The following is a 16768-nucleotide window of genomic DNA, read 5'->3' as shown; positions in this document are numbered from 1 at the left end:
TTGACATGTCAGTAGGAAAGCTTTGTTGTATTTTGCCAACGCTGGTGTCTGTTTTCATGGAGCATGCTGTGTACATTTACGGCAAATAGGAGATGGATGTGAAATGAGTTGGATTCCAGCATGTGATAAATAGGCTAAACTTAGTCTCACCCTCTGCTGTGTACAGACTTTTAAGACACAGTAGAGTAAACTTTTCTTGCATGCCCTTTGTCAATTTTGTCTTCTGCCCTCAGAGATCTGGCTATAGGAGGAATGCGTTATCTAGTCTCATGGTTAAAGCTTTCGATTGGGACGACTAACACCGTTCAAACATGGAATGAAGGAGTGAATATTTTACTCAAGGCCAGCATGCATGGTATTTTTTTATTAGATATTTATAGTTTGTGGTTTTAATTCTTGTCATTCCTTCCTTAATATGTTTTTCTAATACTATGTTATATGTATATGTTAAAAATTAACAGGTAGTATATTATGCTAATACTATATGTAACTGATATATAATTTACATATATCCATATATGTATGAAATGTCTATACTTTATTTAGTAGTCTTTCTCTAGGCTAACTCATTATGTTTACTTCCGGGACCTTATGATAGAAGTCACTCTAAACATTTTTTTCAGGAAAAAGGGGGTATAAGGTTGTATACTCAACTACATTTAAAAACGCTGCATCAAAAAAAGTTTGATACAGAAGTCCCGGTAACTTGGGAGTTATTTGCTAAAGTTCCTAAAAGGCAAATAAATTATGTGAGTTTCAAGTCACTGTCACAATGACTTGGTGATGGAGGGCTGCAGGGCTTCCCAGGCCCTCTTGTTTTTCACATTCCTTTGTTTCTCTGTTTGGATATGCTGCTCTTTCAGTGTTGAGCTTTGGGCTCACTTAAGTTTAGTTACTTTTTTTAAAAAAAAGGCCCAGGGTTGATTTTAGAAGATCCAATGTAGAATACTCATTGGGACCTGCTGTGTCCCCTTAATGAGATTGCTTGGTAATGGTGCTACAGCTTTGCTTTTCTAAAAGCCTAAGAGTGGGGAGAGATGCAGGCCAAAGCATGCAGGCCAAAGATGAGGCTGTGACCCCCTGGTTCAGGTGCACAGGTATTGCTTTCCTCCTTGTGCTGTGCTTACAGCACCAGATGCTTTCTGGGCCTGATTCTCAGGACCCCTGTGTGGCTGAATCCTCAGAGTCAGCCATAGGCATAGCAGCTTCAAAATGGAGTCACTTAATTCTAGATTTCACATGGATAGTTTTTAAAAAAATGGTTTTATAGTTAAATGCTGGGGAAAGTCTGGTACCTTGTCTTTGGACACTCCCCAAGGAGTTCTGATTGCATAAGGTCCTGTTGTTGTTTTCACAGAAGTGACAGTGATTTATTTTAAAAGGCACTGAGTGACAATGGGAATGCCATCTGGCTAATCTAAAAATCTGAGGAGAACATTTGAAGCATACCAAATCTTCATAGGTGTAACAGTACAGACGAGGGTCATTTAAAGCTAGTCGTCATCTAATATAGTATTTTCTCCTCCCCTCAGTAATATGAACCGTTTTCCGTGGTTCTCTGGGCATGACCCTAAAGTCAGCAGGACCAGGATGCACTACACTGAGACAAAGAAGTAGCATGTCATCAGTAAATGTTCACGTCTGGTCTCGGCATGCACAGAGGAGGCACTTGCCTCTCTTATATGTTTTAGATACGAGAAAACGTCCCCTTTCTCCTATCCCCACCTCACTCCTACTTCCTCCTACCCACGCGTACTTATCTTTTTTAGTGCCTGAAATTCTACCTAGAGATGATTTTGTTTTTGGATGAAGAGCTCTGGTGGCGACCCTTATTAAAATGGAAATTAAAAAGTCTGTGCCCCTGGGAGGTGGATTCAAATTGTCATTAATACTTTAATATATGTTAGCAGCTAGTCTAACCTAAGAGGGTTCTGCTTTGCCAGCTCGGGGTCTTATAAGAGTCAAGGCGAAGGGGAATTGGGAGGGACTCAAGGATGTATTTTATGCTTTTCTCAGTTTCTCCCATGCCTGGCCCTGTCTGTGCAGCTCTGGACCAGTTCAATTTCTTTTGCTACCCAAATTCTTCTGAGATCACAATGGCCTTGGCCTTGGCCTTCTCTTCTGTATCTGCAGTGCCCTTTCATCTGTTATTTTTCCATGGTCATTTCCTCTGTTGCCCTGGCTAACCCATTATTTGAAATGAAGCCTGCCCAGCAATGAATTCTGCAACAAATTAGTTATCATTCAAAGCAGTAATTCTCAAAACCAACTGATTATCAATATCAACTGGGGAAGGGAATGGGGGCTTGTGAAAAATCCAGCTTCCCAGGCTTTATTCCCAAGTGGGAACCTAGAAATGGGTGATTATGTTGGAGTCAGCCCACTTGCTGGTCTGGGTTTTTAAACCTTTAGGTCAGTGTTGAACTGTTCAGAAGCATACTAGTTATGTGGGGAGAGGGCAGAAAAACTCGCATTCCTGGGCTCCACCCCCAGAGAGTTGATCTAGTGGGGCTGGGGGTGGAGATGAGGCTGGAACTTGCTATTTTTTTTCCATTTTTTAAATTAATTTATTTTTAAAAATTGAAGTATAGTTGATTTACAGTGTTGTGTTGATTTCTGCTGTACAGCAAAGCGATTCAGTTATATATATATACACACACACGTACACATTCTTTTTTATATTCTTTTCCATTATGGTTTATCCCAGGATATTGCATATAGTGGAACCTGTATTTTAATCAGACACACTTTGGGAAATCCCACAGGATTGCAGGCTATACCCCTGCAACTTTTCCTTCAAGGGACATGGTACTGCAGGGAATAGAAGTCCCCTTCCGGGTACAACTACATTTTATCTAATCACCAGACTGAGATCTCTCTGCTTATTTACCTCAAGACAAAAAAGAGAACCTCTCATGGGTACTTCTTACTCCACCATTATCCTAAGAAACAAGTCTTTCTCTCTCTTGTGAACCCCTGGGAACATAGACTGAAGAGACTGTTCAGTGGGCTTAGTGTGGTGGAGCAGAAGTGACACAGGCATCACTGCTTTATGCCTCGGAATCCTGGGAAATTCCTCAGCCCCTGTGTGAAGGTAATTCCTACCTCACACCACTGTCAGGCTTAATTGAGATCATATGAAAGAGAAGGTGAACTATAAAGTACCATCTAACTTTTTCTTGTTTGTGGTTGATAGAGGAAGCAAAAGTCCAAATAGAAGAGTTACGACCCTGAGCATTTCACAAAGAAATGATGGCAAGGACAAATTATCCATGTATTGTCTGGGCAACAACAAATTAAGAACTCTGGGAACTTAGAATCTAGTTGATGAGAACCTCAAAGGAAGTCAGTTAATAGAGGTGTCTTCACATTTTTTACTGTGAACAACAATAAACACATTTTATGTTGCAATCCAGCACAAATGTATAGATATGGTTTATTTAAACAAGTTTCGTGAAATAACACTTAACCCTCACTATACTGACATTTCCTATTCTGTTTCTCTACCAATAGTAACAACAAAATGCTGAGCTGCTGTCTAATTTCAGGACCTCCTAATAGGTCACAATTTATAGTTTGAAAAAGTTTGTACTAGAAGATGCCTGGTTTTGATAATTTACAAAGAACATCATTAAAGGGTTGGTCTTTAAATTCTTTTATTGGAATAACATGTAGGAAGAGAATCTCATGCCCAAGACCAGTTGGACACTTGATCTGAGTTGATTTTTTTTCCAGGAGTAGGAATATTTGGATATGGGTTCCCAGTGTGGAATCCAGTTTTATAATTGGGCCAGTATTGTGCATTTGTGGGGGCCTCCTGGGCGAGGAATCAGTAGAACAATCAGAAAGATGTTAATTGAGTAGAGCTTGATGGTCTTCATCAAAGCAAATGGAAATTGAACTAAAAGAGCTTGCATATGTGTGCCACGGAAGCCATAAGGAGATCTATTTCATCGCTATGTCTGCAAGCTAGGAATTGTGTTTTCTTGAGTGATGACTGGAGTTGTTTAGTAGTCCTTAAAATCGGATCAGCTAATTAGGTCTGGCTTCAAATTTCAGAAAGCATCTGCAACTTTGTATGTTCTGGTGCCGATTTCTTATTTTTAACTAATTGTACTTTGGGAAGAAAAATTAATAAATCAAATGAGGGGGAGAAAAAATAGTTCTTGCCAAATTCCCAAACAATAGGTATTGTTGAGCTCTAAGGTTGAAACTGTGTTTGAACCCTAGTTCTTTGGAAGCAACAATTCTAGATTTCTGTTCTTCATTGGCTTTTCTACTTAGCTAGGTGGTTTTTATTGGGAAACATTTTTATTCATTATACAGCTCTGATGATCTATTACAGTAAATGCCTCTAATGGAGGAGAACAAGAGAACGTTTAGGAATTTAATTGTTGTTTTCCATGAGATGGACAAAGTGGGTTATTGAGAGTCAAAAAAAAAAATGGGAAAGCAAGGAAATTGAGTTCATTTTGTTAAGGAGAGCATTTTGTTAAGTCGATGCATTTTTTTTCCCCAGCTGCCAGCAGGTAAAGAGGGTTAGAGTCTGTTAGGTTAGAGCCTTTGTTTAATTCATTACAAAACCATAATTTAAAAGGGATAGTAAGGGAAGGGGACTGAAGCTTTCATCCATTTGTTTTGTGGGTAAATCATACACCATTGCTGGTAAGGAATATTTTAAATTTTTAAAAGATTTCATGTAGTATAAATACTGTATTATGGTTATATCTATGTATGTAGATATTTATTTATTTATGTCTACTCATTACATTGGGACTCTGTCAGAGCAGGGTCTCGGTCTTTCTCAACTTTCTGTCCTTTAGCAGTAGTGGTACTCAAAGTGTTGTTCACGAATTGTAACTTGTTGGAGACAAGAACAGTACAGAAATAGGGAGTATGCCTTTTATAGGAATTTGATATTCCTGCGACCTTTTTACCAAATTATCTCTCCACAGTGGATTGGAAATAGAAAACCAACTGGTCAGTCGTGAATCCCAAAAAGTTTGAGAAGCACAGCTCCAGTGCCTAAGGCGGTACTTGGAAGGCAGTGAGTGCTCAATAAATGCTTGTTCAATTATTCCAGGGAACAGACTTGCTGAGGGGCCGGAGTTAATGATTTGATTCAAGCATTTATTGAGTGTCTACTCTGGGGTAACATTGTAGGCACTGTGGCAGTGTATCTAGAAAAAGAAATGATGGTTATTTCTTTTCATGGAATTAACAACTAATTTAAAAGATCTCAGAGGTACAAAGGAATTACATAACAGTGCTAGGCAAGATCTAGTTGGTTACTAAAACCTCAGAATGAAGAGTAAACCATTCTGTACTAAGGTTAAAATGGGAACATGGCACGTGGGTGAACGTGGCAAGGAAAGTTCACAGAGCTTGTGAGGCTGGAGCAGTGAAGGCTGAGTAGGAGTTGAAGATGGAAAAAAGCATTCCAGGCTGGAGTGGTGTGGGGTGAGGCGGAGTGGGAAGGGCTGCGAATAGGAACGAAGGCTCCCTCGTACACTAGAGTGAGAGAATGGTCCTCCTCCAGAGGCACTTAGGCAGCGTGGAACACTGGGGAGTTTTCAATATGGAAGAGCCAAGAATTTTTCACAAGGTTATTTCAGAAATTTTGTGAAAAGGAAGGATGTCAGGAAAGTCTGGAGGCCAATGGAGTGAGCCAAAGGGCAGCTGGTGTGGTTTGGGACTGCCTTGAGGCAGAAGAAATGCCAAGAGGCATGTAGCGGAGTCTCTTTTGAGCCAACAGCAATCCACCAGTGTTGGTGTCAGATGTTCCCTCAAGTGCTGTGAACACGTAGGTTCTTGCTAAGGTCTTGTTTGCTTAGGTGATGCAGAGTAGTGGACGAAAAAGGAGTGTTACCTCTGGTTCTAAGCGTTTAAGCTCACATGATATGACAACATTGGTATCATTACCTGGTAGACGTTGGGGAATTGACGCTGGCTTGAGAGTGGTAAAGATTGTTCCATTTTTTAGTTTCCTGTGCTAATCGTCAGATAATTTTAGACTGTTGCTGCTTCTGCTGCAGCAGACAGCTGGATCTGATGTGGTTTTATCTCCTCTCTCCAGGTGTGACGAAGACACGGTCTCTCTGCATGAAGATCAGACTGACTGCTCTAGTCTCAGGTAGGACTCACCATTGCTTGGTTCTTAAGAAGGACAGAAACCATGTGGGTCTGGTATCTTAAGTCTCTTCTTTGAATTCTAATACTTTGTTCTCATGTTCTGTTTCTTCTAATAGATTATCAGCTGTTGAAGGAAGTTTTGTCTTGTCCACTTTTGTATACCCCCCTTAGCACTCAGGACGGTACCTTTTCTATGGAGAATGCTCAGTAAATGCCTATTGAATTCAACATTGATTAGCACGTCTGTTCCCATCATAGACCTTAAGGAAGAGCTTCTAGATTTATTCACCAAACGTGGCATTGAGTGTCTGGATCTTGGTCATCACCGGGTTCATGATATGATGGCAGAACCTTCACGTTAACCATTTCTTCTACATTTGCTTCACTCAAGCACTTTCACATGCATTTTATTATTTAATCTAAACAACTGAAAGGAAGCTGATGTTTCCCTCCTCATCCTAGATGGAGAAACTGAGGCTCAGAGGGATTATAGCTCATCCAAGATAACACAGCCGCTATGAGGCAGCATTTGGACACTGGTCTGTGTGACACTTGTTGGATGACAGACATTTGTTGAAGGCCTTTGTTTCATACATTTTTGTGTGCCAGAAACCAGTGGAGATACGGGATGGAGAAATTCAAACCAATCCCTGCTCCCAGGAATTCAGTTCACTGGAGGAGATAGGCCAGAATATAGATGATGATGCTACAGTGCATTAAGTGCTGTTTTACTAGCGGGAAACAGAGGATTCACTTAGAATGACCAAATAGCCCAGTGAGGTTTCTGGGATGGATTCCTGAAGAAAACTCCACATGTCACATGACTCTTTTTTTGGTGGAATATAAGGCCGAAAAACCAAGCAGAGGGAGCAGCTTAACTGGTAAGCCAACAGAGGGCAGAGAAAATAATTCAACTTGAAGGTATAGCAAGCAGTTCAGGATGGCAGGAACCCTGAGAGCTGAGGATGCCAGGAGTGGTAAGAAATAAAGTTCCAGAGATAAACAAAGACCTGATTACAAAGGGTTTATATACCCTGCTAAGGAGTTTGGAATTTATCCTGCAGGTATTGGGAAGACTAAAAATAACCTTCAGTTTTTTCTTTGCAAATAACCACTCGCCCAAGGCCCCAAGTGAGAGTAGCCCCCATTTATTGGATTGTGGTCTTAAGCCAACTTTCTTTGGTAGGCATTTCACAGAGACCGTACTGCCTCTGTCACGCAGAGATGCCGGCATCTTATGGATGAGGGTCACAGAGGTGAGGTGGTGTGGCTCCGGCTGCATTTCTAACAAGTAGGAGGATATTTGGGACTCTTGTTCTTTTCAGAACACCGTGCTCGTTCTCAGTTATGACTGATTCCAGTAAGCGGTGACATAAATTAGTTACCTATATTCTGTTTTGGGGATTCTGAGGAACCAGTAATAGTTTGGAAATGTATTTCTAAAGATGACATTTCTATTTAGGTTTTATATTTGTGTAATGAGATAAAGATGCTTTTTGCCCTGTTTTTCAAGTCAAGGATGACATTTATAGCTTTTGGGCACCTTGAAAATATGATATGTAAAACAAAATTCAGGTATTATTTTAGGAAGGAGTCTATATCAAAAGCGTCGTTTTAGATTTGAAAAGTCATTTTTATTCTTGAGTGTGCTAGAATCCTCCTCGAATGAGGAACATTTAGGTTATGGTAGAGGTCGCTGTTGCTTCTTCCGTTGCTCACCCAGGAGCATAGGGTGTGTGGATGAGTAGTATTTGTCACTAGTGAGAGACATGCATTTCAAATGAACTAGTGTAGTTCCAACTCATGGTGTGATATTGGTTTCCAAACCCATTAGTGACGTACAATTTTTTTTAAATTATAGATCTTAAGGGAAAATATTAACCAGTGTCACTGACATTGTTTTGTTGTTTGTTTTGTTTGTGTTTTCAGTTACTGTCATGAAGAATTATTTCACCCGTTGGGTTTTCCTTTACCAGATACTAAGTTTGTCCTGAGGCTTAAGTTTAACTCTTTCACATCATTTTATTTCCACATCTTGTCCAACGACATGCACCCCGGCCATGCTCCAGACATCCTGGCCCAATGTTTTCTTTGCTCTTATCCCAGAGACTAACTGGAGCTCATCTTCCTGATATCAGCTTAGTGAGCTTCATCTTCTATTTGTAAAAAGGCATCCTGAGCAGTCGACATAGAAATCTTTCTTTTGCTGTTCTTGTCTCTTGGCTTTATGTATCCTTGAGCCATGAGGAATTGCTTGCTAGCTGACCTTGCCAAAATCTCTTTTATGGGTACTGCTGGTCAGGGCACAGGAGGGAAAAACACCACCTGGGGGAAGTGGCCAGTCCTACAGAATTGCATGATCTAGTACTGAATGATTGCTAATGGGTTAAGGACAATCATATTGATCGTATAAAGGGAATGCTCCATCTGGCTATGGTAGTTGCTGAATTCTTAGCAAAATAAGAAAATAAAATGCATCTAGATTTAAGAGGGACAAATGACTTCAAATAAGAGTGTTATTATGTCACTATTTTTGAGGCAATTGAAGGGGCAGGGCGATGCTGTGTTGAATTTGATTGATGCGTGAAAATGAACACTGCCCTCCCAGCGCTGAGTGTGTGGAGGTAACGCCAGCCAGGTCAGTCTTCTCCAGCCGTTCACACCCTCAGGACGCAGATACTGGGATCTTTGGCTTTGCGTTGAGAGGGTTGTTCAGATAGATGGCTTGGCTGGGTAAAACTTGGCTCTTGTCTTAATTCTATTGAGGTAGTATGTATTCTATTAAAATAGACCCCAGTTAGACTTTTAAATGCGTCTGCAAGTTGTAAGGAGATGGTTAGAGACTTGCCAGTGAGGAGGAAGCATCATGCCTTGAACCAAGGACACATGCATGAGAGATTGGGGACCCACCTGACCACTCCAGGTCTGGGTGAATTAGCCCTTTATTTAATCTCTGGGGTTTAGAGTGTTAATCTGTAACGTAGGAATGACAGTAGCTAACTGGAATATCTCACATTATTATTGGTGAGAGAAAAACATGACATATGTGAAACCATCTTGAAGTGAAAAATGAAAAACAAGTATGATAGTATGTGCAAAGCTACAACTACAGAAAGTATGTATCCACTAGCAAAGATGGGAAGGGAATGTGGTGTGATCTAAAAAGTGACATTCAGTTCTTCTGAAGCAGCCTACACTAAGGAGTTTGCTAGGTACCGTGTAAATGAGCGGCAGTGAGTGTCACCAGCCTCTCTTTCCCAGGGCGGATTATTAGACTCTTCTTGTTTTTGTTTTCAATTTGAAAGCAGTCACTGTTTATTAACTGACCAGATTACAAAAATAATCATGGTAGATACCTTAGTTCATCCTTCTAATAAGCCTGTTGATCTGGTCTTCCCTGTTGCCAGCATGTCCACCTTCTACAAAATGCGTGCTTTCTAAATTGGGTCTTTCCTGTTCTAGAGATGAAGACGATAAAGAAAATTATCCTGATGCCGGGGCTCCGCTAGAGGAGCCCGTGCCGTCCCGCGAGCCGCCGCAGCATGTAGAGCAGCCCGCGAGGCTGGACGTGCTGCGACCCAGCATGGGCAACTTCAAGTCCCGGAAGCCCAAGTCCATCTTCAAGGCCGAGAACGGGAGGAGCCACGGAGAAAGTCAGGTAGCGGGCCCCACCTCCTCAGACCTTGGCCAAGACGGGTGCTCCTCTGGCGAGAGCACCATTCCGGTGACAGTGATGGGCTGAGCACGTTATTTTGCAGGCGGAGATTAGCGTGACTTGTCATCGCGCACCTGCAACCTGGGACGCGAGCGTGCGCTCCTCCCGTGGGTTAATAGAGGAGTGCGCTGGGCAGGCTGCTCATTTAGCGCCCTTTCAAACTGATATTCTTAAATGCCGGACTTTGACATTGATTTAGGGGAGCTGCTGCGTCCTTTGTGGGGGAGGGTAGAGGAGGATTTCCAATGAGCTTCACTTATCTAGGGTGTGTAACTCTGGCCCCAAACTTGGAGCCTCTTCTCAGCAAATCAGAAGTCCCAGGTTTATACAGAGCCATTCTTCTTAGGTTTCAGTTTAGTGGCTTTGGAAAAACACTTAAGCGTGTATGTGCATGATTGTACGTGTGTGTAGAATCTGGTTCTTTGAGGTAGATAAGTATTTAAATGTATGAATGAAGCATCTTTCCAACTTGATTCAAGTAATACATTTTATACACAATTATTTATTTTACTTTTCTAGTCATAGAGGGATGTATCAAAGAATGTGATTTTTAAAACTCTTAAATACCCCTCAAATAATTTATGGTGCTTTTAAAAGAGATGAAACGAATATAATCCATTTTAATCTTACTAGGAGGTTAATGGTCCCAGCATTAAGATACTTGTAATGCACCTAACACAGTTTTGGGGACATAGGTGCTTCATTAATGTGACTTTTGCTTTTTTGTTAACACCTAACTGTTAACTTTAAAAATAATGTGGGAGGCTCTCAGTGTAATACGTTAATTATCTAATAACTTGAAGTCCAGTCCAACTTTGCAAATGGGCACCAGGTGATCTTCCTGCTAAAACAACTTTGGCTGGGCAGTTTATTTGACCTTGTAATTTTCTTATTTGCCTTGTGTTTTTTATCTCATTTCTTTTTTGGCATTGTGACCTCTTATTTAGTCAGTTAATTTTGCAGTGAGATGAAATGCCGTGAGCATTTATGAAGTTCTGTTGTAATTTTCTGAAACTGAGTTGAATTGTAGAGAGAGGTTAAGTGTGAAATATCATTTGAATTATGATTAACTTGAGACCCTGCCTATTACTGAGTGTACCCAACACTTGTTTGATTAGAGAGTCTGGTGCTGGGGAGGACACAGGTACCCAAAGGGCTGCCTGCAGAGTCTGACTGGGTCTGGAGAGACTCTGACCTTGAATCTCCTACTAAAGGTCACCTGTGACATTGTGGGCTTTGGGTGACCAGCCGTCTCTCCTAGAATGCCCTCTTTCTTGTCATCCTTTAGTCTGGCCTCAGAGAAATTACACAGTCGTCACTTGTAATAAGGTGCTAATGGGGCATGTAATTTCCAACATGTTGCTCATGCACAGGAAGATTCCAGGAGAGTGAGATGCTTGTACAGTCTTTGCAGATAATACAGCATTGGAATCCGAGACTGCACGTAAAATTTCCAGTTCATTCCAAACATCCCAGTGTACACAATGAGATTGTTTTCCCTGTAATGACTAAGAGAACTTCGATAATATCATTTTAGGTCTTCCATATTTTGGAGAAATTTGAAACAGATTTCATTCTTCCCATTTTCTTTGGAGAGATATAATTGACAGTGGTTGAGTACTGATCAAGAACTGAGCATCTAGGGCTTCCCTGGTGGCACAGTGGTTGGGAGTCCTCCTGCCTGTGCGGGGGACACGGGTTCGTGTCCCGGTCCGGGAGGATCCCACATGCCGTGGAGCAGCTGGGCCTGTGAGCCATGGCCGCTGGGCCTGTGCGTCTGGAGTCTGTGCTCTGCGGCGGGAGAGGCCACAGCGGTGAGAGGCCCATGTACCACAAAAAACAAAACAAAACAAAAAAAGAACTGAGCATCTATAAATAATATTATTAATAAAATCAGCTGACACTTATTTAAGCATTTACTGTGCTCCAGGTATGTACCATGTTTACGACAATCCCATGGAATGGTTATTATTATCTTTTTGTACAAATGGGAAAACGAAGGCTCAGAGGGATTACATAACCTCTTTAGTCAGATTTGGAAGAACTTGAGTGGAATGTCTTTTACATAAAAGCACAATATTTCTAACAAGAGGTACCCAGAACTTCCAAGTATGATTCTGGTGATTTACTTACCCCTTTTTATACAAAACCTTTTATTTCACTCTGGAATTTTTTTCCTTTGGTCATATATTGTGTTGCTAAGCAGTAATTAGTTATTGAGAAAGGATTACTTTGGAGAGAATTTTATAAGTATGTTTTTCTTCTCTGCCTTAAAGCTTTGTGATGTTGGTCACATAAGCTAGACAAACATTGTTTGAGTGAATGTTAGCTCCACTAGGACTTAGGTTCCTTGAGGTCAGTGAGTCAGTCTTTCTTGTCCACCTTTGGATCTCTGGCACTCAGTCACTTGGTATTATTCAATGAATGTCTCAAAACTGTTTTTATATATATATATATATATACACACACACACACACACACACACACGTTATATATACAATTACATATATAAATTTTTGGTAAAATGGTACATATATATATTTCCATAAAATGGAAGCATTATATCTTTATTCAGTTATAAAAAGTCACATTTCAAAAGAGCATATAGAGAGATTGGTTCAAGATGGCAGAGTAGAAGGACGTGCTCTCACTCCCTCTTTCGAGAACACTGGAATCACAGCTGCTGAACAGTCATCGACAGGAAGACACTGGAACTCACCAAAAAGATACCCTACATCCAAAGACAAAGGAGAAGCTACAGTGACATGGTAGGAGGGACACAATCACAATAAAATCAAATCCCGTAACTGCTGGATGGGTGATTCACAAACTGGAGAACACATACCACAGAAGTCCACCCACTGGAGTGAAGGTTCTGAGCCCCACGTCAGGCTTCGAAACCTGGGGGTCCAGCAACAGGAGGAGGAATTCCTAGAGAATCAGACTTTGAAAGCTAGCGTGATTTGATTGCAGGACATTGACAGGACTGGGGGAAACAGACTACACTCTTGGAGGGCACACACAAAGTAGTGTGCGCATTGGGACTCAGGGGAAGGAGCAGTGACCCCATAGGAGACAGAACCAGACCTACCTGCTAGTTTTGGAGGGTCTCCTGCCAGGGGGGAGGGGGGCGTGGCTGTGCCTCACTGTGAGGACAGGGACACTGCCGGCAGAAGTTCTGGGAAGTACTCCTTGGCATGAGCCCTCCCATAGTCCGTCATTAGCCCCACCGAAGAGCCAGGGTATGCTCCAGTGTTGGGTCGCCTCAGACCAAACACCCAACAGGGAGGGAACCCAGCCCCACCCATCAGCAGACAAGCATATTGAAGCTTTACTGAGCTCTGCCCACCAGAGCAACAGCCGGCTCTTCCCACCACCAGTCCCTCCCATCAGGAAACTTGCACAAGCCTCTTAGATAGCCTCATCTACCAGAGGGTAGACAGCAGAAGCAAGAAGAACTATAATCCTGCAGCCTGTGGAACAAAATCCACATTCACAGATAGGTAGACAAGATGAAAAGACAGAGGGCTATGTACCAGATGAAGGAACAAGATAAAACCTCAGAAAAACGACTAAATGAAATGGAGATGGGCAATCTTCCAGAAGAAGAATTCGGAATAATGATAGTGGAGATGATCCAGGACCTTGGAAAAATAATGGAGGCAAAGATCGAGAAGATACAAGAAATGTTTAACAAAGATCTAGAAGAATTAAAGAACAAACAGAGATGAACAACACAATAACTGAAGTGAAAACTACACTAGAAGGAATCAGTAGCAGAATAACTGAGGCAGAAGAATGGATAAGTGACCTGGAAGACAGAATGGTGGAATTGACTTCTGTGGAACAGACTAAAGAAAAAAGAATGAAAAGAAATGAAGACAGCCTAAGAGACCTCTGGGACAACATTAAATGCAACAACATTTGCGTTATAGGGGTCCCAGAAGAAGACAGAGAGAAAGGACCCAAGAAAATATTTGAAGACATTATAGTCGAAAACTTCCCTAACATGGGAAAGGAAATAGCCACCCAAGTCCGGGAAGCGCAGAGAGTCCCATACAGGATAAACCCAAGGAGAAACACGCCGAGACACATAGTAATCAAATTTGCAAAAATTAAAGACAAAGAAAAATTATTGAAAGCAGCAAGGGAAAAACGACAAATAACATACAAGGGAACTCCTATAAGGTTAACAGCTGATTTCTCAGCAGAAACTCTACAAGTCAGAAGGGTTTGGCAATGATATACTTAAAGTGATGAAACGGAAGAACCTACAACCAAGATTACTCTACCTGGCAAGTATCTCATTCAGATTCGATGGAGAAATCAAAAGCTTTACAGACAAACAACAGGTAAGAGCATTCAGCACCAGCAGACCAGCTCTACAACAAATGCTAAAGGAACTTCTCTAAGTGGGAAACACAAGAGAAGAGAAGGACCTACAAAAACAAACCCAAAACAATTAAGAAAATGGTCATAGGAACATACATATCGATAATTACCTTGAATATGAATGGATTAAATGCTCCAACCAAAAGACACAGGCTTACTGAATGGATACAAAAACAAGAGCCATATATATGCTGTCTACAAGAGACCCACTTCAGACCTAAGGACACATACAGACTGAAAGTGTGGAGATGGGAAAAGATACTCCATGCAAATGGAAATCAAAAGAAAGCTGGTGTTGCAATACTCAGATAAAATAGACTTTAAAATAAAGAGTGTTGGGCTTCCCTGGTGGCACAGTGGTTGACAGTCCGCCTGCTGATGCAGGGGACAAAGGTTCATGCCCTGGTCCGGGAAGATTCCACGTGCCGCGGAGCGGCTGGGCCCGTGAGCCATGGCCGCTCAGCCTGCGCGTCCGGAGCCTGTACTTTGCAATGGGAGAGGCCACAACAGTGAGAGCCCCGTGTACCGCAAAAAAAAATGTTACAAGAGAAAAGTAAGGACGCTACATAATGATCAAGGGATCGATCCAAGAAGAAGATATAACAACTATAAATATATATGCACCCAACATAGGATCACCTCAATACGTAAGGCAACTGCTAACAGCTCTAAAAGAGGAAATCGACAGTAACACAATAATAGTGGGAAATTTAACACCTCACTTACACCAATGGACAGTTCATCCAAATAGAAAATTACTAAGGAAACAAGCTTTAAATGACACAAGACCAGATAGATTTAATTGATATTTATAGGAAATTCCATCCAAAAACATCAGATAACACTTTCTTCTCAAGTGTGCATGGAACATTCTCCAGGGTAAATCACATCTTGGGTCACAAATCAAGCCTCAGTAACTTTAAGAAAATTGAAATCATATCAAGCGTCTTTTCTGACCACAATGCTATGAGATTAGAAATCAGTTACAGGGAAAAATGTAAAAAACACAAACACATGGAGGCTAAACAATACGTTACTAAATAACCAAGAAATCACTGAAGAAATCAAAGAGGAAATCAAAAAATACCTAAAGACAAATGACAATGAAAACACGAGGATCCAAAAACTATGGGATGCAGCAAAAGCAGTTCTAAGAGGGCCTCAAGAAACAAGAAAAATCTCAAAAAAACAATCTAACATTACACCTAAAGGAACTAGAGAAAGAAGAACAAACAAAACCCAAAGTTAGCAGAAGGAAAGAAATCATAAAGATCAGAGCAGAAATAAATGAAATAGAAACAAAGAAAACAACAGCAAAGATCAATAAAACTAAAAGCTGTCTTTGAGAAGATAAACAAAGTTGATAAACCATTAGCCATACTCATCAAGAAAAAGAGGGAGAGGACTCAAATCAATAAAATTAGAAATGAAAAAGGAGAAGTTACAACAGACACCGCAGAAATGTAAAGCATCCTAAGAGACTATTACAAGCAACTCTATGCCAATAAAATGGGCAACCTGGAAGAAATGGACACATTCTTAGAAAGGTATAACCTTCTGAGACTGAATCAGGAAGAAATAGAAAATATGAACAGACCAATCACAAGTAATGAAATTGAAACTGTGATTAAAAATCTTCCAACAAAGAAAAGTCCAGGACCAGATGGCTTCACAGGAGAATTCTGTCAGACATTTAGAGAAGAGCTAACACCCATCCTTCTCAAGCTCTTCCAAAAAATTGCAGAGGAAGGAACACTCCCAAACTCATTCTATGAGGCCACCATCACCCTGATACCAAAACCAGACAAAGATACTACAAAAAAAGAAAATTACAGACCAATATCACTGATGAATATAGAGGCAGAAATCCTCAGCAAAATATTAGCAAACAGGATCCAACAGCACATTAAAAGGATCATACACCATGATCAAGTGGGATTTATCCCAGGTATGCAAGGATTCTTCAATATATGCAAATCAATCAATGTGATACACCATATTACCAAGTTGAAGAGTAAAAACCATATGATCATCTCAGTAGATGCAGAAAAAGCTTTTGACAAAATTCCACACGAATTTATGATAAAAACTCTCCAGAAAGTGCATAGAGGGAACCTACCTCAACATCATAAAGGCCATATACAACAAACCCACAGCAAATATCATTCTCCATGGTGAAAAACTGAAAGCATTTCCTCTAAGATCAGGAACAAGACAAGGATGTCCATTCTCACCACAATTATTCAACATAATTTTGGAAGTCCTAGCCATGGCAATCAGAGAAGAAAAAGAAATAAAAGGAATCCAAATTGAAAAGAAGAAGTAAAACTGTCACTGTTTGCAGATGACATGATACTATACATAGAGAATCCTAAAGATGCCACCAGAAAACTACTAGAGCTAATCAATGAATTTGGTAAAGTTGCAGGATACAAAATTAATGCACAGAAATCTCTTGCATTCCTATACACTAATGATGGAAAATCTGAAAGAGAAATTAAGGAAACACTCTCATTTACCATTGCAGCA

At 40.8% G+C, this 16768-nt stretch overlaps 1 protein-coding gene across 4 annotated transcripts in view; it reads left to right on the top strand.

The window, feature by feature from the left end:
- Positions 1–16768, top strand: part of FAM13C (family with sequence similarity 13 member C) — a 138855-nt gene that overhangs the window by 902 nt on the left and 121185 nt on the right. For 3 of the 4 annotated variants that reach the window (XR_016388051.1, XM_022560615.2, XM_022560622.2), the window contains 2 exons: positions 6077–6133; positions 9595–9790. Coding sequence is in view for 3 of the 4 variants with exons in the window: in XM_022560615.2 (XP_022416323.1) it covers positions 6077–6133; positions 9595–9790 (253 nt within the window). In the remaining variant the exon portion in view is untranslated. Of the gene's footprint in view, positions 1–336; positions 356–6076; positions 6134–9594; positions 9791–16768 lie in introns of those variants that run through there. The other variant, XM_089897513.1, reaches the window with a different exon arrangement.

This window comes from Delphinapterus leucas, chromosome 16 (genome assembly GCF_059928025.1).
Source record: "Delphinapterus leucas isolate spDelLeu-1000000601 "Yukka" chromosome 16, BTC_Dleu_Yukka2, whole genome shotgun sequence".
Classification (NCBI taxonomy): domain Eukaryota; kingdom Metazoa; phylum Chordata; class Mammalia; order Artiodactyla; family Monodontidae; genus Delphinapterus; species Delphinapterus leucas.
Note: the sequence above shows the minus strand (reverse complement) of the source record. Positions and strands in the feature narration are given on the sequence as shown.